Below are 24,634 nucleotides of genomic sequence, written 5' to 3' on the forward strand. Positions count from 1 at the left end.
AAATTTTATTAAAAAGATTTTGGGAAACACTTATCCCTGCTTTGAAAAGTATTTCCTGTCAATATCATGAAAATTATTCTTTAGATTAGTTATCCAAAGTATTATTTCAATTGCCAAATAATAAATTGATAAAGAAAAATTAGGTAAAAGATCAAATTTAATACAAGATTGTTCAAGCAGTGAAGGTAAAATTGTATGTATACCTTTGACCAAGAAAAATGAAGAAAAGAAGAGATGAGTTTAAAGAAAAAAGATGACAAAGTTTAAATAATAGTGTTTGTATTTTTTTATTTCTATAAAATGGTATTTATGGTAATGAAAATTAAAATAAAAGGGAGTATGAACATTTGTCTCGTATTCGCCTACTTAATAAATTGTAACGATGACTAAAAGTAATTTTTAAACTACAATTCTTAATATAAATTTATCTACTTATATTATCTCCTATTTGCAACATTCATAATTTAACTGTTTGCTAAATATATATATATATATATATATAACACTTCATTTTTTTTATGAAATTTAGAATCTATAATTGGTTATTTCGGCCTCGTAGATTTAATAATGATACAAAATATATAACAATAAACAAAAGAATATTGGAGATTAATATAGGATAAATATTTTCGATATTTCGTTTGATTGTTTACAACAAAGGCATAAAATAAAAAGTAGAATGACATGATATGTTTTACACTGTTGATATGCAAAAATAAAATAATTTAAAAATTATATCAAGATGCATTTAAAATTTGTTATTTTATAACAACAATAATGCTTTTGTTTAATTTAAAATCTCGATATAAAATAATTTATTAATAGATTTCTTATTGTAAATTCTCCGTACTAAACAAAAAAAAATAAAATAAATTAGATATAAATAAATATTTTACTGCAAATGTATTTAATTTAAACATGACTGAAGAATAATAAAGGTTTTTAGTATGCACCTAATTAGAATATATTTATGAAATTTTGTAATTAACTTTTTTCAATCATTGTTGTTTCTAATATATTTTATTACTATGAAAATCAGTATGTAATAGATAAATTATGATTAATAATTTTGAACATTTAATATCATCATTTATATTAATCTCACACTATAATTTTTGTGAGAATTTAGAAAATTACTTAATAGTGCTAATTTTTATTTTAATAATAGTAAAGGATTTAAATTATAAATAAATTTCTAATGATTGAAGTTTATTATATAAAAAATCACCATTTATTTAAAAAGCTTGTCTATAATCACCATTTTAAGTCATACAGATTTCATGTGACTTAAAATAATTCAAAGTGATAATTCAAAGTGAATATTTATTTAGTTGTGATCATAAAGATATACTTAATATGTTTGTTGTCTATACAGATAGTTAGATCATCCTATGAGAAATATAAAAATAATTATTATCATCCTATGATAATAATTAATTTTTCGGTTTAGCATTTTAATATAATTCTCCTTTATATATCTCTTCTCATTTTCTTTCCAAAATTTGTAGTGGATTATTCTAAGCTTCTTCCCTTTGATGTGAGAAGAGCGTATTCAATTATGTATCTTTTCTTTTTCTTTCCTTTCTACCCCATGCTTTAATTTTCTTACCAACATATTAGTTAGACATCATATATATATATATAAAAGGAATAATGATAATGTTGTCATCTGATGGTTCCAATGCTCAACATCTTAAGCAACACGCAACCCAAAACCGATATTTTAAGCTAAAGAAAATTTTCTTTGACACTTTTAAAATCGAATCAAATCTCATTATATTCATAAAGATCAACCCCTTCAACCAACAATATCTTCACTAAGCAAACAATCCAAGAGATTAAAGAATGAAAACCATTCTATATTTACGAAAATAAAAAAGTATTTTGTGCATAAAATTTTTTACCCTTTAAATTTGTGCCTTAGGAAAATTGTAAGGAGAGTTTCTTTAAAGTGAACTAATTTTAAAAGAAAATAAAAAACATTAACTTTTATTTATAAAGTTTCAAAATTGATCTTAAACAAAATTCAAGCCTAGTGTAGTTTTGCTTTTTGCTTTTTTGAAAGTATGCAATAGTAATGTTTTACTTTACCAATAGAAATATCCATCCCATAATGTTTTTCTTTTTTTGAGGGTCAAGTCATTTTCTACTCCAATTCTTGTGCCGGACGTCACATTCCACAAATATATTCACGCCATTGCCCTTCATCATTTCATCCAGCCACTGGCATGCAATGGGATACAGGGAGTCAATCATTCATTGTATTCAGGATAAAGATTATGTGTTTTACAATCATACCAAACTCTCCACATAACTTTATCCTGTTCTTGGACCCAACTCAGACCCGTTATGCGTTATCTTCTTCCTTCTTGCCTCCCCCACTAGCCACCCAAAATATATTCCCTGCAAAAACAAACAATTATTTAATATCAAATCACCAACCATTAAAACAACATAAATATAAATAAACTCATAACGGAAAAACATTAATACGTATAAAAATACGTATTCACTCCAACCAAGAAAACGCACTGAAAAGAGGAGAGAAAACAAGCAGTTTCAAAATAGACCCAGTTGATAAAAAACACAAGGCTGAGACGAAGAAGTGACAAGCGAATACCACGGAAAAGTTTATGACAAACGTCACGTCACGGGAAGTGTTAAAAACTTTTACAAAAAAAAAAAAAAACAGAATCTATACTGAACCGGAAAAAATAAATTAAAAGACAAAACAGGATTGCTGTGAACCAAAGTTTAGACTGGATCCAGTATTCAGTTTCAATTTAGGATTGGTTGTTTGTTTTAAATTTTGAATCAAAACCATTTTCCTCAAAATTAGGTCCAGAAGCTCCACGAATGGCCATCAATGGCTGCAACTGATTAATATAAGTTCTGTATTATGTACACAGATACACACGCACACAGACCAAACACATAATCAATTTTCGTTAGATTTTGAAATCCGTCAGATCCCAAGCCAGCGCGACAGGATCCGTCGCCGCTGCCGTCGTGGCCCGGAATAATGAAGGTAGACAAAACCAAAGCGACGTTCGATTCAAAGGTCCTCTGCTTTGGTCATGACGGAGAGCCTGCTCGGCCTCGGATGAAAGTCTCCACGCCGTCTCTGCTGGTGCGAGGAAGGTCGAATCAACGCTGCGAGAGCTCGTTTGACGAGATCTCCCTCCACTCCGCGAATTCTCACGAGCGAGTTCGTCATCGCCGATCTGCGCGCGTTGAGGCGATTCGGGGAGTACGGCGCCGGCGCGTGGCTCTTCTTGTGCAGGCTGCAGCGGAAGGAGCCAGGGTGCGTCGTAGGCGAGCACATGCACGTCCGCTTCGGCTGGTGCGGGTTAATACTCCCCTGTCTGGACGCGGCGGCTCGCGGCGCAACCGCGATGGAGCGGTTCGGAGAGACGGAGCGGTGGTCGAGAGAGAAGCGCACGGAGGGAGCGGAGGAACCGCAGAGGTTGACACGAGTGGGGGAGGAAGAGCGGTTAAAAAAGGTGGTCGAAGGAGAAGAGAAGCTGGAAGTGGAAGATGCAAAACCTGAGGGTGACGAAGAGGAGGAGGAAGAAGCAGTGTGAGAGCGAAAGTGAGAGTTGTAGAATCTAGGAGTGGATGAGAGGGATCCAATTACTGCGTTTCTTGATTTTCTAGAAGCTGCCGCCATTTTTTCTCTTTCAGAGGAAAGGAAAGTGAAGAAGTGTGGGAGTTTTTTTTTTTTTTCTCCCTAAAGGCCGGGTTCGGCTCTTCGGTTTGGCAAACCTAGCTTTACTCGAGGCATGTATATATAGAATTTTGAAGAAGAGCAATGGGTTTGTTTGGCGTAGGCAAAGATCGACGAAATTTTCAGTTTGGGATGTGAACTTTGTGTAATTGTGTTGTAGTCCCTGATTGTTCTTTTGTTTAGTTGCGCGTGTGGTGGTAAGTGGGGAGATTTTGAATTGAAAAGACAGGAGAAGGATGGAACAGCAAAAGAGAAGAATAGTGTAGAAGAGCGGTTAACCAAAAGTGGTTGGGGTTGGGTTAGTTAACCAAAAGTGTAGAGGAGCCCTCGGAATTGCAATGGAACCGCTTGAAGTTTGAGAAAGCTATGGGCAGCAGTGGGCATAATAATAAAAGACGACAAAAAAATATTGAACCGTTTTAATTCCACTGACACGTCTCCTAATTCTCTATCCTTCTCCCACGTACTGCTCTCACTTGTAAGTCACTAAACTACCCTTCTCATTCTTTTTTTATTCCAACACAACACAACCCTTCTTTTTTCCTTTACTAGTATTTTTATCTGTCAACGCCAACGCCTCTATCATTTTTTAAACAACCAAATTTTATTTTTATTATCATTCAAAATAAATTATAAATTAAAAATAAATATGATTTAAAATAAGAGATATTAACTTAACATATAAGTGTATTGTAATTTTAAACTTTATATAATTATTATTTTCAATATTTTATTATTTAATTTATTATCAGTTTATTAATGATGTCAGTATTTAATTATTTATTTATTATTTTATGTAATATTTTAAATTTTATTGTTATGTGGAAGTTGTTAAGAAATATTGAAAAAGTTCATAAAATAACCTTCATTTTACAAATTTTTTATTTTGAATTTTACATGCAAATTCTGTTATTACGGTATTTTGTAATTTTAAATTTCAAATGTAAGTTTGGTTATTATATTTTAAATTTTAATCTTTTCGTTGATAATATGAATTTAAATTTTAGAAAAATAAAATAAAATAGTTAGTTATATTTAGTTAAGAGTAATTATTAATAAAAAATATTCTTTAATTATTTGAAGAATATTAACAAAGAATTAATTAAGGAAAATTATACTTTTATTAAAATAAACAGCAACACAAAAATAATAATGGAAACATTTATTATTAGAAAGTGTATGTTTTAATGACATTTTAATGTAAATATTTGATAAGACTTTATAGAAATTTTAAAAAATAATTTATAATCTGATACACTTTTAAAAATTAATAACTATCTATTTAAGTTAATCTTAATGTACGTCTATTATCACTATATGATAATACTATTACTCGAATTGCAATTTTGTATACTATACCAAGTAGAAAACTTTGATTTGTTCCCAAATATGGATGTCTCTTTGACCCCCATTTTGATCAAAATGAATATTATTTAGCATCATAAAGTACGATTTTTGGATTTGATGTTGTGTATTATTTTTGTTCCTTGTTTTTATATGTTTTAAAGATTATCATTCGTAATAGATTACTATTATAACTTTTTATTACAATAAATTATTATCTCTTTGTGTAAATTATTTAGAAGTTATTAATTGTAAGGACTAAAATATAATAGAAAAAAAATACCAACATGTTATCGAAATTCTAAAACCAAAAATGGAAATGTACATTGTTTTTTTCTAAAATCGAGACAGATAAATAGGAAAAAAGTGTGAGGAGATTAATAAGCAAATTATTCCTTTTTTTTCTTTCTATTATTGTTGTATTTTTAAAACATTTTTTTTGTTTATATTTGATTGGTACTTTTAAAGTTTAAAATAAAAGTAAACATTTTTTGTTATCTGTACTTTATTTTTCATATATAAGTTTTAATTGGTTTATAAGTAATTTTTATCATATATATATCTATAGCTAAATATCAAAATGTCAAACAACAATTTTTGAAAGACTTTTTACTTAATAGGTTGGGGCTGCTACTGTTATAATTAAGTAGATAAGAAAGAATCCCATCATGATTCTTATTAGAGTGATTAAGTCATTTTGTAACGGAATTATTAATAATCTCTTACCAAAAATTAAGGGTTCAACAGAACCCAAAAGGAAAATAGGTGAATAAGTTGTTTTTTTATATTTAAGATTTTCTCCTAAAAAAAATCTAAAGAAAATTTATTTATGAACACAAGATAACTTTAATATGAGAAACCTGTTCTAACACACTTAAATTTTGAACTAAAACATTTTTAAAAAAATATTTAATAGTTTTTTTTTCTCTATATATCTATAACAATAATTGAATGATTTTTCTCTGCTTATTTTTTTCTTAATATGATCCTTTTTGCTATATCAGATTAGGGTTACAGTCATTTAAAAGATGACGAGCCGATATATGTTAATACAATCATTTACTTATTTTATATTTTTATTTTTCAATCTCAAGAACAAAATAAGAAAAATATCATTATTATGATGTAACAAAAATACAACATCGAGTCTTTTAGAAAAATATAGAAATCACGTTTAGTTAAATATAAATAAAAAATTACATAATTACTATAAATATAGGAAAAAAATACTATTGAATCAATACAAAATGTAAAATATTTTATATAAAAAGAATTGTTTATTAAGTGCTGTAAATTTGTGTGGCTTTTCCAAAAGAATAACGTCGTTAAAAAAATTAAATGAAATCAAACTTTTTCTACTTGTGTGATTTGATTTTTATCTATATTTATATTTGTAAACTAGCCACTGAACAGTTTTTATTGGTTTAGGGTCCGAAAAAAAAAATCTATGGTATACATATTTAACGTGATTTATTTATCCTAAAAAAATTAATGTTATTTTTCTATTTTTCCATTTCAAAATTGAATAATGTTAAGATGATAATCTTAGGAATAAAATTGCACTTGGTTTCGGAACATTCTTCACCAGTTATCGGCTTTCATGAATCTTAGGAGCCATTGCATGAATTTTGTCTATCATACTTTGAGTCAATGATTATTTATGCTGCGTTTATTCATTTTGAATTCCAATAAGAAAAATAAAAACATTGATTTATAACATCGTCCAAGCCGAACAAGGAGAGGAAAACTTGCTAATTAAGGATGTTACGTTTGTAGATATCCTTATTCCTAAAAATCTACATCACTGTCTTGATTTTCTTTAGTGAAATTTCCTCCATTTTAAATGGACATCTTGTGTGGAGTTCTGAATTTTGGATCGAATCGAACTTCCAAGAATTAATTCGACCGATCGAAATAGCCATATGTTTGAACAATCCTTAGCACATAAACCAAACCAGAGGACCCTCTCTAGGCAAAATCAAACCTCATCCACTAAAATAGGGTTTTGATATAGTTGACACATGGGTCATGGGTACTCTTATTTATGAATGTTGTTGATCACTATGCAAATTGCTGAAAGCCATGTTGGAGTTGGCTAAAGAGGGAGAAATTATATATATTCATATATCAACTCTAGCCAGCTTCATCACACTTCCTTCCACTCATATCTTGTGCCCTATTCTTCATTTTGGAACATTCTCAAATAAAAACCAAACAAAAATACTATATAAAAACGACAACTCCTGAATACCGAGGCCTCCTATTAATGTGGTTGGCTTTCAACTGTCACATTACGCCTTTATTAGCCAAACAACCAAGATATAAAATTAGGTCAGTTTTTAGTTTTGAGTATGAAAATGCCGTGAAACAAAACATTATAAAATAAAGGTTTAATCTTTTTCGACATCCCTATTTATGTACGAATGTCTCAGATGGGTCATCGTTTTCTAAAGTGTATCAAAATGGTCCTTAATTTTGAAAATTGATATCAATTGAATCCTTCCCGTTAAGTTGGCTGGACGGCGTTAAAAAAATTGATGAGTGGATGCTGAGATGACGAACGAACGCTCGTCCACCAGCGAACGTACGCTCGTCCATCAGCGAACGAACGCTCGTCGACCACCGAACGAACGGTCGTCCAGTGTGGAACGAACGGTCGTCCAGCAGTAAGAGGTCGACGAGCGTTCGTTCTCTGGTGGACAAGCATTCGTTCGCTGGTGGACGAGCGTTCGTTCGTTGGTGGACGAGCGTTCGTTCGTTGGTGGACGAGCGTTCGTTCGTCATCTCAGCATCCACTCATCAATTTTTTTAACGCCGTCGAGCCAACTTAACGGAAAGGACTCAATTGATATCAATTTTCAAAATTAAGGACCATTTTGATACACTTTAAAAAACGAGTACCCATCTGAGACATTCGTACATAAATAGGGATGTCGGAAAGAATTAAACCTAAAATAAAACACATGTTACTTGATATGTTCAAAGACGTCATACACTCGTACAAGACATAATATAGTTAATGGTTTAATTTAAAAGGAAATTAAACTATTAATAATAATATTATTTAAGCACTTTCTTATCCAGAAATTTTTAAAATTCAAACACGATTCGTTGGACATGTCCAAGATCATTTAATCGTGTGATAAATGAGACGCTTTAATTATCTTCCGTGTTCGAATTGGAAAATAAGGTTAGTGTTCTGCTTTGATATAGACATTGAGAAACGTAGTGAATTATGAAAAACAAAAACCATTATCTTAAACAACACGATCTGTAACAGTTAGAGAGGGTCAACGCTTATCTGAAAACACACAGTATTATCGATCTACGGCATCCGTGACACTGCAAATCTTCATCATTCGTGTTGTTATAGTATTTTACCAGAACACAGTTCAAACCGTGTGCTTTCGCAAATCAGTGTTGGTACCATGTCAAACATTTACTTCACTAGTGTTACATTTTGAAGAATTTTCCTTAATTATGTAAAAGGTTATTTGATGAGACATTCGATTCTATCATGTCTTTTCACTCCAAAAGTATATGGTACGGGGAAGACAAAGTCGCGAAACCCATCTTGTTTGTCTGAAGGAAGCATGAAACGAAAGAATGCTTATTTGTTCAATACAACATTGATTAACGCGTAGAAATGTCTACAACAATTACCAGCAAGCACGGATTAATTCAACGAATCAGAAGGCAGAGATTTGAGTTTTGTGTAAGATTCGCAGCATTAGTATGAACATGCACCATCACTGCTCATTAATAGTTACGCGTAGTAAATTAGAAAAATGTAGCATCGATGTTTCGGAGATGATTTCGCTTTAATAATTTTTTTTCATTGCCTTGTTTATGTAAATCGTATAATTATTATATTAAGATATTGTGTGGTAGCTAATTGATGAGAAGAATTTTGAAATGTTGGAAAGAAGGTTGAAATGATAAACGAGATAGAATCGTGTGGTTTTGTTTTCAACAATGGTGGCGTGGAGTGGCAGAAGCAAGAAATTGGGAACTTCTTGGGTCCAATTATTGGCGTAAAGAGATATGTTGCGGCTAGCAGTTATCTTTTCCCAGCTCTCTAGGTCAACTTGCTTTGGCTTATCGTACTCATTTCCAAATTTTTCTCTCATTTATCAATAATAATTTTATGATACATTTTTACATTAATTTAACATGATAAAATAATTATAAAATTATAAACTTTTATATCATCACTTTTATATTGTTTAAAAAAAAGAAATGAATAAAGACAGTGTTAAATAAAAACTTTATTAGATTAGTTAAAAAATCATTATTCTTTCTGCTATAATAAACTTTCATATATATTTTTAGTTTTAGAAATCTCAATTGTTTTAATTTGACTCTTTTTTCTCATCTTCCCCATTTCTCTTTTTTTTTAATTTCTTTGGAAATTGGAATATAAAATTTAATTCTACTTGTTTTTTCATAAAAAAAAACAAATAGTTAGTGCATTATAACTAATGAAAAATAATTAAGCAAATTAATAATAATATTATTAAATTTAGAAGTACGTGTAAAATTAAATTATTTAATTAAATGACATTTTTTTATCGCTTTGGTGGTATCAATTTTTCGTTTATAAATTTACGTGTTGATCACGGTCAAGATGTGAAAGAAAGATAATTATTAAAATAAATAACTATTTTTAGTTTAAAATTATTTCAATACCTTCGTTCACCGCTTTCCTACACTCTTGTACCCATTAATTGAACTTATTTCTCAACCACGAGTCTAATCAAGTTAATATACTTTAATTGTCTAATTGTGAAACTTGTTGAAACATTTGAAAGTCTCTCATTCCAGTTAAAAAAAGGTTAAAAAAATGTCCTTTTCATTTTACAATGACTCTTTTATACACTAAAGATGTTGAATGTGTTTGTACGTGTACTAATATTTTAACCTGTATTAATAAATGAACTAATTTACATTACTTAACTTCGATGTTCTCAATCCAGTGTTAAAATCAAAACCTCCTTTTACCCTACTCATTCACAATCTCAGTTATATATGGAAATTTATTTCAAATGGAAATAAATTAGCACTCAGTGCAAGTTGGCATAGATATTATATATATAATAGTTATATACCAAAGTCCTTGATCTTATCTAATTTTTGTAAAAAACAATGGCCTGCATCTGCTTCTGTTTGATTTAGATGTGAATATATTTGGATTTAACGACCGTCCCTAGAAGTGACGTCTATTCTGTGTGGAAGAAAGTGAATTAGGTTTCAAGTTTCTCACCAATAATGTTAGCTCATCAGTCCAATTTAATATACTAATCATGATCTTATCCACCATCACATTACCAACATAAACATATTCAATATTAAAATAAAATCCGTAGTCAATGTTGGGTTGTGTTCTGTTTCTTTATGCTCTGCTTTCGTTTTTGTTTTCTTAACTAGGATTCTTCGTTTATTGAATGAGAGTGAGTGTGAGACCCTGGATAATTAGCAAATTTAATCCTGACATCACACCACTAACACACACACCACGTCACTGTTGCGGGTAATTAAAAACCCACTTTCAACTCTGATTTTCATCTCTGCAATGCACAGAAAACTGAACCACCATCATTCTCTGCAACATTAAAAACGCACCACTCCTTACATGCACACCTGCCACTTGTCACGTTAGAAACTTACAAATCAGAATTTAGTATGCAGGTGTCAGTCTTGGACATGTTTGTTCAAGCAAACGTTACTTTAACAAAACCAAAGTTTTCTGAGAACCCTTTCACCTGCACACTCATTCATCTTCTTCCTCAGAAAACCAAACTCTTCATTTTCTCCAAATTTCTCTCTAAGAATCCTTAACTTCTCTCTATCAGAAAACTCACGTTTCCTCTCTGATCACAATTGCAGCACCATAGGAATGTTAGTACTGCTGTGATCTCCATTTTGGACCAAACAGAAACTGAATCCAATCTGGTAAGCCTTCTTACTGTATTTCGTTCTTAGGTTTCTGGAAGAATAGAGTTTTAGTGCATGCAAGTATGTAGTCTCAGAGTTCTGCAATTTTTGATTAGATTTGTTTTGGAAGAATCAAGAATATAATAGAAGCATAGTTGGATAAAGCCATTTTCATCTAGGACAAGTTGGAACTTCAATCCGGGTAAGGGAAGCTTATATGTTTAATTCATACTGCTTGATTTTATAATCTGAGTTGCATGTATATGAAATCTGATATTTGAGCCTTATGAACGTTTACTGATATGAGATATAAATTCTGGTTCATTTGCATGTTGTTTTGGATACGCATGAAAGATGTGTGAATGTTATAGAGTTGGAATGATTAGATCGATTGAATCTGTCATGAATGAACACTGCTTAATTGTATTATATATGTTGTTGCTGATTTTTGATTTAAATGTATATTGATTTGATTCTGTATAAATGGAGTATGGTGATTGTATATTTGGAATGATCCAAATGTTGAAATCTGTATGATTTGATGTATTAAATCTGAAAGGAAAGTTGTCAAGTTCATAAAAATCGAAATCTGGAAAATTCTGTTAAGAGTTGAGAAATCTGGTCTCTGTACTGATAAAGGATGTTCGTCCCTGTACGGTCTTAAACCGTTCGGTTTTCAGTTAAGCTTACTTAGACTAGAATTCTTTCATTTGGAAAGAATTCTGCCCGAGAATGAGCGTCCCTAGTTGATGATCTGAGCGTTCGTCTAGCTCAGTAATATTTAAATATTTAAAACTTTATAAATGAGTGACGTTCGGCCTTAAGTAGAGCGTCCGTCCTTAATAACGTTCGTCCTAAATGAAGTTCGACCTTCTGTTGAACGTTCGTCTACAGAGCGTTCGTTTCTATATTGAACGTTCGTTCATAACTGGTGTTCGGTCATATACCTAAACGTTCGTCCTACCCAACGTTCGGTTTATACCAACGTTCGTTCTGATTGTGCTCGGTCATTGACTTAGCGTTCGTTCCAAAGCGGGGTTCGGTTTCTAAACTGAACGCTCGTCCCTATTATTGAATTTTGAGCGAACATAACTGGCGTTCGTCCAAATTGTTAAATTACGTTCGTACTTGGACTGCCAGTGCTGTTCTTCTGAAATCAATTATATTGCTGGTGTATCTAAACACTTATCACTGGTTTTATTCCTTGGGTTCTATCTAGATTCTTTACACTTAAAATCTTTCAATGTATTATTCATCTCTTCTAAAGATCAGTATTTTCAAATTATCAAGAGTTGAAGCATATTAAGTGAATAAATGACTCGTTTCTTTTGTTCAGAAACGTGAAATCAAAGGTTCTGTGATAAGTTCATTTTATTTGATTAAAGAATGCATGACGTTAATATTAAGAGAGTGAAATACAGAATGGAGATATTATAATTATGAAAGGATATGATGGTTGAACACGACATGATATGATTATATGATTTTGAACTTGAATGAGCGTTCCATGGAGGAGCTTCTCAGTTGTATTAAATGCTAAATTTGTAAAGTATGAACATGGACAAGTTACTGATGGCTTGGTCCATCCTGATATTCCGTGATGCTCATCTTCACGTAGAAGGGGGTAGTCATGCGTGGGAATGGCAGGAGGTCATTCGTATCCCTCACTTAGCAGGGGCGAATGATTAACCTCAAGTGGAGGTCATTCGTATCCCTCACTTAGCAGGGGCGAAGGATTAACCGCATGTGGAAGCTGATTAGGTATATCCCGGCTACCACACCACTTGGGTGCAAGGACGCCTGTAACTACATGGTTCATACAGTTCAGTACAGTCTGTTTTATATAGATTTATATGTTAAATTTTATGATTAAGTTGTTTGATGTATCTGTGAATTAAATTGTGAACTGTATGTATGTTGTATTAATTAAACAATATAAGCTTACCCTTGCAATTTTCCTGGTGCTGTTTACTGTCCATGTATAATCCGTCTTGTCAAAATGCAATGATCATCCGTTGTGGATGTGAGCAGAGGGTGATGCATCTCTTGAAGTATTACTGGAAGAAGAAAATTTGGAAGATGCAAACCTGGTTGAAGTTGAAGTAAAAGCTGAACAGTAGAGGCGCGATTCCGTAGCAGTTTTAGTCTAGTGTGTTGTGCAGTATTTTTGGCAGTTGTATATATATATAGTTCTGCAGATCTGTTTTGTATTTATCTGAAAATTTGGAATTCTGTCAAGTGCTGGACTGTATTTTGATATTCTGTATTTAAATTCTACAGAATGGATAATCAGAACTGGTTTCTGTTTATTTTTTTTTTTGAATTCTGAACACTGCAGATTTTACTGTACGTGCTGTATGTTAAGTTTTAAAATTCTGAGCTACTGTAATATTCTTAAGACTGCACTGTTTATCTCTGTAAATGTGATCAGTCCTGGTTAATGGTAATTATCATTATTTTGGGATGTTACATTAGTGGTATCAGAGCAGTTTTGTTCTCTTAAGGACACTGTAGGGTTATGAGTGCACTGTGTTTTGCTGTGTGCTTATTATATGTTTAATGAGTTATTATTATTTAACTCTTGGACATAACTAACGCTCGTTTTCTCTGTATCCAGAGAACTAATGGCACCTAGATTGCCTCCCCCTCCTCAACCGAATGAACCTGATACTTCCAACCGCTCTAGATTGTTGGAGGACGTTATTGAGAGACTCCAACGACAAAATACCACCCTTATGGAACAGAACACCACCCTGATGCAGCAGAATCAGGCAGCCATGCAGGGTTTAGAAGCCTCACGTGTTACTGCTGAAAACACACAGAGACAATTGATGGACATCCTTGCTGCCACTAGAGGTACGCCTGGAGCATCCTCTTCAAACGCCACTCCACACGCTGCTCAACCAAACGCTGAATGGAGTTTGGAGAGTTTCCTCCAGCATCATCCAGCTAAATTCAATGGAAAGGGCCTCCCTGATGAGGCGGATCAGTGGCTAGGAGACATGGAGAGAATTTTCAATGCAAAGAGGTGTCCGGACGAGAATAGGTTGGCTTACACAGAATATTTACTGACTGGGGAAGCAAGCCACTGGTGGGCGAGCACAAGAGCTATTCTGATAGAAGCTCAACGTCCTGTCACTTGGGAAGTATTTCGTGGTAAATTTTACGAGGAGTACTTTCCTGACAGCGTACGGTTTGCGAAGGAAGTGGAGTTTTTACAACTAGTTCAAGGTGGGATGACAGTTTCAGAGTATACCAACAAGTTCAAGCACCTTGTTCGGTTCTATACGATGGCAGCCAATGAAGAATGGCAGTGTAGGAAGTTTGAGAACGGATTGAGGAGTGATTTGAAGGTGTTGATATCCAGCTTATGTATCCGGTCTTTTCCCAGTATGGTTGAGCGAGCTAAGGTATTGGAGAAAAATATGGCAGAGGTTGAACGACAGAAGAAACAACCGCAAGTTAGTAGGGGACCAATTGTGTCCAGGGGAAGTTCTGTTCAGAGGAGACTACCTTACGCTCGTCCAAATCAATCAGCCAATACAAGTGGTTCTCAAGCACTGGTTCCTGTAGGACAAGCTGGACAAGGCAGTGTAACTTGCTTTCACTGTGGAGGGCCGCATTACCGTTCATCCTGCCCTCAACTGGTAGGAGGAAAGCACTGTAACAGATGTGGACGAAATGGGCACGTGGAGAACGAGTGTAACATGAGTGGAAGAGCAGTGATGAGACCACCAAACACTGGCAGAAATCAGCCACGGGGTGGACGTGCACAAGCAGTGGGGAGAGTGTACGCTATCACTGGAGCGGAAGCAGAGAACGCAGGTAATCTTATAACTGGTGAATGCTTGCTGTTTGGAGTGCCTTGTTGTGTGCTGTTTGACTCTGGGGCAACGCACTCCTTCATCTCGAAGGCGTGTGTTGAAAAGCTGGGAATAGTAGAGAGAGATCTGCAGTTTGACTTGGTGGTATCAACACCAGCGGCTGGAGAGCTTAGAACATCTACCGTGTGCATTAGATGTCCTATTGTGGTTGAGGGGCATAGTTATAAGGTGAACTTAATCTGTTTACCTTTGAAGGACTTGGAAATAATTCTAGGAATGGATTGGTTGGCTACCAACCATATTATTATAGATTGTGGCAAGAAGGAATTAGTGTTTCCTGAAGATGATGAAGAATGTGTGGGAGTTACATTCGGTCAGTTAAGGGAGGATATAATGGAAGGTGCAAGCTGTTTTCTCATTATGACACATGAAGACAAGGAGTTAGGAGGGTTGACGGAAGCACGGACGTCCAATGAGAGCAGTACGGAACGAGCAGTGGTGAGTGAATTTCTGGACGTTTTTCCAGAAGAGATACCAGGATTGCCTCCTGTTAGAGAAGTCGAATTCACCATTGATTTGGTGACAACGGCAGCTCCTATATCTGTTCAACCTTACCGAATGGCACCTGCAGAGTTGGTTGAACTCAAGAAGCAAATTGAAGAGCTTATGGAGAAGAAATTCATTAGACCGAGCGTATCACCATGGGGAGCTCCGGTACTCTTGGTGAAAAAGAAAGATGGCAGCTCTCGGTTATGTATAGATTACAGGCAATTAAACAAGCTGACCATCAAGAACAAATACCCGTTGCCAAGAATAGATGATTTGTTGGATCAGCTGCATGGAGCAACAGTATTTTCTAAGATTGATTTGCGTTCAGGATATCACCAGATAAGGGTTAAGGAGGAAGACATCCAGAAGACAGCATTCAGATCACGTTATGGGCATTATGAGTACGTGGTAATGCCATTTGGAGTAACGAACGCTCCAGCCATCTTCATGGATTACATGAACCGGATATTTAGACCCTATTTGGATAAATTTGTAGTTGTGTTCATAGATGATATTCTCATCTACTCCAAAACCAATCCGCATTGATGATGTTCGCACTAAATTACACAAGAGGAAGGATGTTCGATTGGTGAAGGTAGTGTGGGATGCCAAGAATGGAGATTCAACGTGGGAGGTGGAGAGTGCAATGAGGGACTTATATCCACACTTATTCATAGGTAAATTCTGAATTTTCGAGGACGAAAATTTTTGTAGTTAGGGAGAATGTGAGACCCTGGATAATTAGCAAATTTAATCCTGACATCACACCACTAACACACACACCACGTCACTGTTGCGGGTAATTAAAAACCCACTTTCAACTCTGATTTTCATCTCTGCAATGCACAGAAAACTGAACCACCATCATTCTCTGCAACATTAAAAACGCACCACTCCTTACATGCACACCTGCCACTTGTCACGTTAGAAACTTACAAATCAGAATTTAGTATGCAGGTGTCAGTCTTGGACATGTTTGTTCAAGCAAACGTTACTTTAACAAAACCAAAGTTTTCTGAGAACCCTTTCACCTGCACACTCATTCATCTTCTTCCTCAGAAAACCAAACTCTTCATTTTCTCCAAATTTCTCTCTAAGAATCCTTAACTTCTCTCTATCAGAAAACTCACGTTTCCTCTCTGATCACAATTGCAGCACCATAGGAATGTTAGTACTGCTGTGATCTCCATTTTGGACCAAACAGAAACTGAATCCAATCTGGTAAGCCTTCTTACTGTATTTCGTTCTTAGGTTTCTGGAAGAATAGAGTTTTAGTGCATGCAAGTATGTAGTCTCAGAGTTCTGCAATTTTTGATTAGATTTGTTTTGGAAGAATCAAGAATATAATAGAAGCATAGTTGGATAAAGCCATTTTCATCTAGGACAAGTTGGAACTTCAATCCGGGTAAGGGAAGCTTATATGTTTAATTCATACTGCTTGATTTTATAATCTGAGTTGCATGTATATGAAATCTGATATTTGAGCCTTATGAACGTTTACTGATATGAGATATAAATTCTGGTTCATTTGCATGTTGTTTTGGATACGCATGAAAGATGTGTGAATGTTATAGAGTTGGAATGATTAGATCGATTGAATCTGTCATGAATGAACACTGCTTAATTGTATTATATATGTTGTTGCTGATTTTTGATTTAAATGTATATTGATTTGATTCTGTATAAATGGAGTATGGTGATTGTATATTTGGAATGATCCAAATGTTGAAATCTGTATGATTTGATGTATTAAATCTGAAAGGAAAGTTGTCAAGTTCATAAAAATCGAAATCTGGAAAATTCTGTTAAGAGTTGAGAAATCTGGTCTCTGTACTGATAAAGGATGTTCGTCCCTGTACGGTCTTAAACCGTTCGGTTTTCAGTTAAGCTTACTTAGACTAGAATTCTTTCATTTGGAAAGAATTCTGCCCGAGAATGAGCGTCCCTAGTTGATGATCTGAGCGTTCGTCTAGCTCAGTAATATTTAAATATTTAAAACTTTATAAATGAGTGACGTTCGGCCTTAAGTAGAGCGTCCGTCCTTAATAACGTTCGTCCTAAATGAAGTTCGACCTTCTGTTGAACGTTCGTCTACAGAGCGTTCGTTTCTATATTGAACGTTCGTTCATAACTGGTGTTCGGTCATATACCTAAACGTTCGTCCTACCCAACGTTCGGTTTATACCAACGTTCGTTCTGATTGTGCTCGGTCATTGACTTAGCGTTCGTTCCAAAGCGGGGTTCGGTTTCTAAACTGAACGCTCGTCCCTATTATTGAATTTTGAGCGAACATAACTGGCGTTCGTCCAAATTGTTAAATTACGTTCGTACTTGGACTGCCAGTGCTGTTCTTCTGAAATCAATTATATTGCTGGTGTATCTAAACACTTATCACTGGTTTTATTCCTTGGGTTCTATCTAGATTCTTTACACTTAAAATCTTTCAATGTATTATTCATCTCTTCTAAAGATCAGTATTTTCAAATTATCAAGAGTTGAAGCATATTAAGTGAATAAATGACTCGTTTCTTTTGTTCAGAAACGTGAAATCAAAGGTTCTGTGATAAGTTCATTTTATTTGATTAAAGAATGCATGACGTTAATATTAAGAGAGTGAAATACAGAATGGAGATATTATAATTATGAAAGGATATGATGGTTGAACACGACATGATATGATTATATGATTTTGAACTTGAATGAGCGTTCCATGGAGGAGCTTCTCAGTTGTATTAAATGCTAAATTTGTAAAGTATGAACATGGACAAGTTACTGATGGCTTGGTCCATCCTGATATTCCGTGATGCTCATCTTCACGTAGAAGGGGGTAGTCATGCGTGGGAATGGCAGGAGGTCATTCGTATCCCTCACTTAGCAGGGGCGAATGATTAACCTCAAGTGGAGGTCATTCGTATCCCTCACTTAGCAGGGGCGAAGGATTAACCGCATGTGGAAGCTGATTAGGTATATCCCGGCTACCACACCACTTGGGTGCAAGGACGCCTGTAACTACATGGTTCATACAGTTCAGTACAGTCTGTTTTATATAGATTTATATGTTAAATTTTATGATTAAGTTGTTTGATGTATCTGTGAATTAAATTGTGAACTGTATGTATGTTGTATTAATTAAACAATATAAGCTTACCCTTGCAATTTTCCTGGTGCTGTTTACTGTCCATGTATAATCCGTCTTGTCAAAATGCAATGATCATCCGTTGTGGATGTGAGCAGAGGGTGATGCATCTCTTGAAGTATTACTGGAAGAAGAAAATTTGGAAGATGCAAACCTGGTTGAAGTTGAAGTAAAAGCTGAACAGTAGAGGCGCGATTCCGTAGCAGTTTTAGTCTAGTGTGTTGTGCAGTATTTTTGGCAGTTGTATATATATATAGTTCTGCAGATCTGTTTTGTATTTATCTGAAAATTTGGAATTCTGTCAAGTGCTGGACTGTATTTTGATATTCTGTATTTAAATTCTACAGAATGGATAATCAGAACTGGTTTCTGTTTATTTTTTTTTTTGAATTCTGAACACTGCAGATTTTACTGTACGTGCTGTATGTTAAGTTTTAAAATTCTGAGCTACTGTAATATTCTTAAGACTGCACTGTTTATCTCTGTAAATGTGATCAGTCCTGGTTAATGGTAATTATCATTATTTTGGGATGTTACAGTGAGATTTCTGAGGGAAAGGATTTTTACCACATCCAATTCTTTCACAATTAAAATCAAAACTTAAAATAATTTAAATATTTATTTTTCTCATCCACTTAGTAAAAAATCGTGATAAATAAAATTTTAAATTAAATAATACTTTAAATTTACTAATATTTTAAATCTACGATGAGAAGCAGAAGAAAATAGAAAGAATGATATTATTATGTGCAAGTTGATAACACAAAATCTAGTAGAGTATTGCTTCCGTTACAAAGAGAACAGAGAATAAAGAATGTGGTATATACAGTTACATAAATTACAGAATCACAGACGACAGGACGACCAAAACCTTCATTAAAAATGTTACATATGCGTCAGAGGAAACCAAAACGGGAGCAATGTGATCAGCTAACCGCAACCGCAGCGGTGTCGGCGTTCATGAGGGAAAACCTAGTTGGCCTTGGTTGGAAACTCTTCCTCTTGTGAAGGTCGTGGCTGGAGGGCCTGAGCATTTGCAACAGAACAGCCTTCAAGGAGTTGGCTTTTGCAGCCATGGAAAGGTCCCAATGGTTAGGGGTCCGAGGCAAGGATCGAGCCATGGCTCGGGGTGGCTTCTTGTGCTTGGTGCAGCGGAAGGAGCCAGGGTGCGTGGAGGGTGAGCAGGAGCAGGTGCGCGTGATCTGGTTGGGGTGGGAATGTTGGGACCTTGACGATGATGATGATGATGTGAAGACAGTCTTTGATGCCATTGAAGAAAGGGAAGAAAAAAGAAAGAAAGTTAGGAATGGTTTTAAGGGCAGAGAAAGAGGGAGAGTGATTTATGGCCTTGTGTTTGGGTGGAGATTCTTCTCCTTCACCAGTTTTATAGGGCAACCACTCGCCTTGGAAGGACAATTCGGTCTTTCTCTCGACCTTCTCTTCTCATGCAACCATTCTTCCTCATCAATGTTTAAATCATATTACAAGGTTAAGGTGGTTGTAAATTACAACCTTATCAAATGTAATTACAACTATGGATATGTCTTCATCTCAAATCATTATGTAATGTTTTGTTACATAACAAAATATTATTAACAAGTTTCAAAGTTCGGCCAACAGATTTCATTTCTCATATTTTTGGTACATAATTATTTTTATTATGTTTAAAGAATTAAAATTTAACGAGATATTATTTTTAATGGCTTATCGTGAAAGTTGCTGTTTTAAATAAATAAATAGTATATTGTATTGTATTGTATTACCTCATAATAAAATGTAGTTTATAAGAGAGATATTTTTGGAAGGAGAAATTAGTGTTTGTGGTGGGTTGAAGAAGTCGTTGATTAGTACAGCAGGAGTCTGGAAGCAATGGTGGATGGTCCAATCATTAAGTATGCTGAGTCAATTAAAAGGACTTTTTGGTCAAATTAAGTGGACCGGTCTTCTTTCTTGCAGGAGAAGATGAAGAACCGGTCCAAATAATTTCCTCAACTTTATACTGTTTTTACCTTCTTTTTTGTAACCGGGACAAGACTAATACTGTAAGTGTTTTTAATGTTTTTTTAGAATGGAATCAAAATATTGCCCTAATGTTTTCATCGATGTTTGGTGTGATTTTTTTTTTAAATATTAAAAATTTAAAACTGAATACAAAAATATACTTTTGTAGATGACACCATTTACGTGATCAAGGGTCCTTTCTATTAATTTGATGGAAGATATTATATTACTTTATTTAAAAAAATAAGACCCTGAAAGGAAATTGGACAAAAAATGAGATGAAAAGAATATTTAATCAAAGTGTTATAAGGATAAATATTGTTCTTTAAGTAAAGGAAAGTCATTATAGAGGTTCAAAGCAAACAAGACAAATCGTCTTTTATTACATCTTTTTTAACTTGTAGGCCAATCAAGATTCAAGATAAAATCATCGTTGGACCAAGCCCATACTACTTCAAAAAGAAGTCGGATTTCCTTCCTGCAACCCCCTTCTTTCTTTCTGTACCTCCATAAACTTATAACTTCCCAACTACCCCTACTTACCTCGTATTTTTTTTGGGATTGGGTGTTTTGAAAAGTATTTTTATTGGAAATATTTTTCGAAATATCCAATCTAAAATATGTGTTTTAGATATTTTAAAATGAATATTTTGAAAATATTTTTGGATCATAAACGTAATATTTCAATTTTAACAGCTTATTATTGATAAAACAAGGCCATATAAAATTGATAAAACAAAATGTATTTGTCTCAACTATAAATATTTATAAATATAGTATTAATATAATTATCTAGAAAAAAATAACTACCATTAATAAATATATTTAAAATAGTTAAAGATAACTAGTAAACAACTTACAAAACATTCTATAACATTACTTTTTTTTCACCAAAAATGCTTTAACATTTATCTCTCATCTCCTCACACCAATGAAGTGATCATTACAAAAAAAATAATAACACACTAAAAACAACAAAAGAAATAAGAAAATAAGCTTACACATAAAAAAAATTTCATAAATAATTTAATACATCAAATATTAGTTTAACATTTATAAAATTTTATAACTCATATAAACCTATAATTAATTGACTTTGAACTGTACTATTGATAAAGTTAACAAAATCAACTACTTTAATATTTCCACTACTATAACTTATGTAAACATTGAGATAATATTATTATTTAAGAAATATGTGTATTTTGGTTATTATTTAATAAGATAATAATAAAATTTATTTTAATCTTTCTATTTACAGGTAAAATTAGAATTCGTTTTTTCTAAAATTTTATATATTTCATTTTAAATTTTAATAATACATAAAATATATCTTCAAGAAAAAAAAATATATTTCTTTTTTTTAATTACATGTGGTTGTCAACCACGTGTTTTCACTTTTTAATAATGTTAACATAGACATTAGACACATTATTTAAAAGTTAACAGAATGTTAGTTTTGAAAAATGTATTGCATACATTATTATAATATAAAGATGAATTCCATTTTTGTACTAAAATATACTTAATTAAATAATTTTGAATTAGTTGCGAAAAAAATATATTTCTGAATCTAGAAATGTTTATTCCATAGTATTTAAAAAAAATAAAAAATCTTCCCAAGTGGGGAAAGCAGAAATGCATGAAATCCTGTGGGTGCTACCAATTGATAAAGTCAAACCTTTTCACGCTTTCTAGATAAAATGAGCATAAGATAGTAATATACACAAATTTCCAGAAAAGATGTTTGTGTTTCAAAATAAAAATCTTGAAATCTGATTTTGATGGTGAATTATTTGGCTACACTTTTGAGTGATTGAACTTGTGTGCTTAGAGTTTCAAACGTATTAAAGAAAAAGCATAAGCCCATCTAAAATATATTCTTACCATCAACAATATTGGAATAAAGAAAAAGGGAAATACTCTTACTTTATACTGTGTTTTAAGATATAAACTTGTTATAGTTTTTTTTTTAATTTCCTTTTATGTACCAAAACAAACTTATAGCGTATAAAAATCTTTAAAAATCAAAACATTTTAAATCATGTTATGATAAAAAAGGCGATTTTTTTTGGTTTAAGAGTAATCCATTGCTGAATGACATAAAATAAAAGTGGTATAGATATGGAAAACAATAGTTAGTTGTATACAAAATTAAATAAATTATAAATAGAATTGTGAAAACGAGTAATTTGACTTGACTCGACTCAGTTCATCAGAGATTAGTCACTCAGTGAACCAATCCAATACAACTCACTTGTTAGCAAGTTGAAAAATTTCAATTTGACCTGACTTATCACGGGTTGGTGAGTTAAACAAGATTGACTCTCTTATTCACTTAATTATAAGTTTTTTTTAAAATAAAAAAATTATAATTTTTTTAATTCAAATCTAAATAAATTTTACCATGTTAAACTCCAAACACAATTCAAAATAAAAAAAAATATCATATAATCAAATCTAATCCAAAAACAAGTACAAAAGACGACAAATAAGTTTTTAATATTAGAGTCTTAAATAGATAAATCTATAATATTTTTCTCTATAATAAATAATTAAATTAAATTAGGTGAGTTGGTTAACTAACGAATTAAATCCGGATGTACCCGGTTCTAAATAAATCGGATTAAAAATTATCTTACATAAAAAAATTATATTTTTTTCAATCATGTGAAAGGTCATGTTTGTTCACATATTAGAACTCATTTTCACAACACTAATTCTAAAAAGAAAAAAACAAGAGATAATATAAAAATATTCATAACTAATATTAATGGTAAATAACAAACTCCTCCTTCCGTGCTATATGTATATATTTCTTTCGTTCATATATCTTTATTTTAAATTATTATAATATTTATAATTTAATTAATAAAAAAATTATCTTTATTGTTTTTTTTTCTTTAGTTTTGTTTTATTTGAAAATATATTTCTTTGATTTATTATAATTTTTTTATTCTTTCTTTAAATGTTGTGTAAGTTGTTTAATATCCACAAAATTCATTCAAATCTATATTTTTTCTTATCATAATCTTAATTAAATATTTTTTTTTCTTTGTATGAATTTTGTTGAAGTGTTATGTCATAAAATACAAACATCAATTTCATCATTTCATTAAGTCGAATAATTTTTATATATATTGAGTTATTTCTACTTTTTTTAATATTTTTTTTTACGTAAAATCCTTGATAGTATCATGTTTCTTTTGTTTTTGTTTTGCTTGTTTATTTTATAAAAAGTTATTTAATTACTATTTGAAAGTGTAACAGAGTGACTGTGAGCATGAACACAAGTCCACCTTTATTATCCTATGGGTATGTGAATGAACATAAACTTTTATTTCGGAAATTAGGATGGAATAAACAAACCTACACTTGCCCCACCCATTGGCATAAGTAACAATCAATTATTCATCCGTCCTAACTAAATGTAAATTAATCGTGCTATACCAAAAGTTCAAAAAATCTATTCTTTAATTTTAATTTTACAGTTAACAACGTGATTGATGACAATTCATCATGGCTAAAATGAATTTCAATTAATGAAGTTTTTTATACTTAACTCTATATTATGTTTAAAATATTTGGCTTGGGTTTATTCAAGTATGTCTTACACTACATTCATGAATTTACAATAATTTCCTATAAAAGGAAAATTTCAAAGATTTATCAATGAAAAATCAAGGAACTAGATGGTGATACGAGGAATGAACAATAATTGAAGGAAATAATGATTTTGAATTTTAGTTTAAGAAAACAATTAAAGACATTTAAATGTTTGGGATGGAGAATTTTAGTTTACATAGACAAGTAACAAAGAGGAATTACATGTGGAGTAATGTGAATGTGATCGCACATAGTAACATTAGGAGACAACAATGCGAAGTAGGCTATGTGAGCCAATCCGCTAGAAAAAGTGTGGGGGCAATATAGATACTTTACCCCACTAACTCACTTACAATGTGTTCACTCGGCCTGATTTATTGCGCGAAGGGACTTACAAGTGTGGATTTGCGAGTGTCCAATGTCTTTGTTTCCATGGATTTGTGAGAGAGTGGGTTTGCAGTAGCCAAAGTGGGGGAATTGTGGGGTTAAGTTGGTTTTTTACCATAATATCTT

The 24,634-nt window shown here is 32.6% G+C and overlaps 3 protein-coding genes and 1 long non-coding RNA gene across 4 annotated transcripts; 2 read left to right on the plus strand and 2 right to left on the minus strand.

The window, feature by feature from the left end:
• Window positions 1-1,960: 1,960 nt before the first annotated feature.
• LOC124827515 (uncharacterized) lies at window positions 1,961-3,776 on the minus strand. Its single transcript, XM_047300587.2, has one exon. It carries the CDS (start codon window positions 3,668-3,670, stop codon window positions 3,056-3,058), a length of 615 nt encoding a protein of 204 aa, XP_047156543.1. The 5' UTR covers window positions 3,671-3,776; the 3' UTR covers window positions 1,961-3,055.
• A 6,757-nt stretch (window positions 3,777-10,533) lies between these two features.
• Window positions 10,534-15,924, plus strand: LOC148206989 (uncharacterized). The gene is made up of 3 exons (XM_088109317.1): window positions 10,534-11,023; window positions 11,122-11,207; window positions 13,037-15,924. The coding sequence occupies exon 3, from the start codon at window positions 13,630-13,632 to the stop codon at window positions 15,922-15,924; it is 2,295 nt and encodes a 764-aa protein (XP_087965443.1). The 5' UTR covers window positions 10,534-11,023; window positions 11,122-11,207; window positions 13,037-13,629.
• A 10-nt stretch (window positions 15,925-15,934) lies between these two features.
• On the plus strand, window positions 15,935-18,896 carry LOC148206990 (uncharacterized). The gene is made up of 3 exons (XR_015783852.1): window positions 15,935-16,599; window positions 16,698-16,783; window positions 18,613-18,896. It is a non-coding gene; the product is annotated as an uncharacterized LOC148206990 (long non-coding RNA).
• Window positions 18,897-19,225: 329 nt separating this feature from the next.
• Window positions 19,226-19,940, minus strand: LOC124827513 (uncharacterized). The gene has a single exon (XM_047300585.2). The coding sequence runs from the start codon at window positions 19,783-19,785 to the stop codon at window positions 19,441-19,443; it is 345 nt and encodes a 114-aa protein (XP_047156541.1). The 5' UTR covers window positions 19,786-19,940; the 3' UTR covers window positions 19,226-19,440.
• Window positions 19,941-24,634: the final 4,694 nt, after the last annotated feature.

The sequence above is a fragment of the Vigna umbellata genome, chromosome 1 (genome assembly GCF_029865625.1).
Source record: "Vigna umbellata cultivar VRB3 chromosome 1, Vumbellata_1.0, whole genome shotgun sequence".
Lineage (NCBI taxonomy): Eukaryota > Viridiplantae > Streptophyta > Magnoliopsida > Fabales > Fabaceae > Vigna > Vigna umbellata.

Bases quoted from the DNA above. Each gene is read 5' to 3' on its own strand.
- LOC124827515 (XM_047300587.2), bottom strand. From the start codon at position 3,670: ATGGCGGCAGCTTCTAGAAAATCAAGAAACGCAGTAATTGGATCCCTC.
- LOC148206989 (XM_088109317.1), top strand. From the start codon at position 13,630: ATGGCACCTAGATTGCCTCCCCCTCCTCAACCGAATGAACCTGATACT.
- LOC124827513 (XM_047300585.2), bottom strand. From the start codon at position 19,785: ATGGCATCAAAGACTGTCTTCACATCATCATCATCATCGTCAAGGTCC.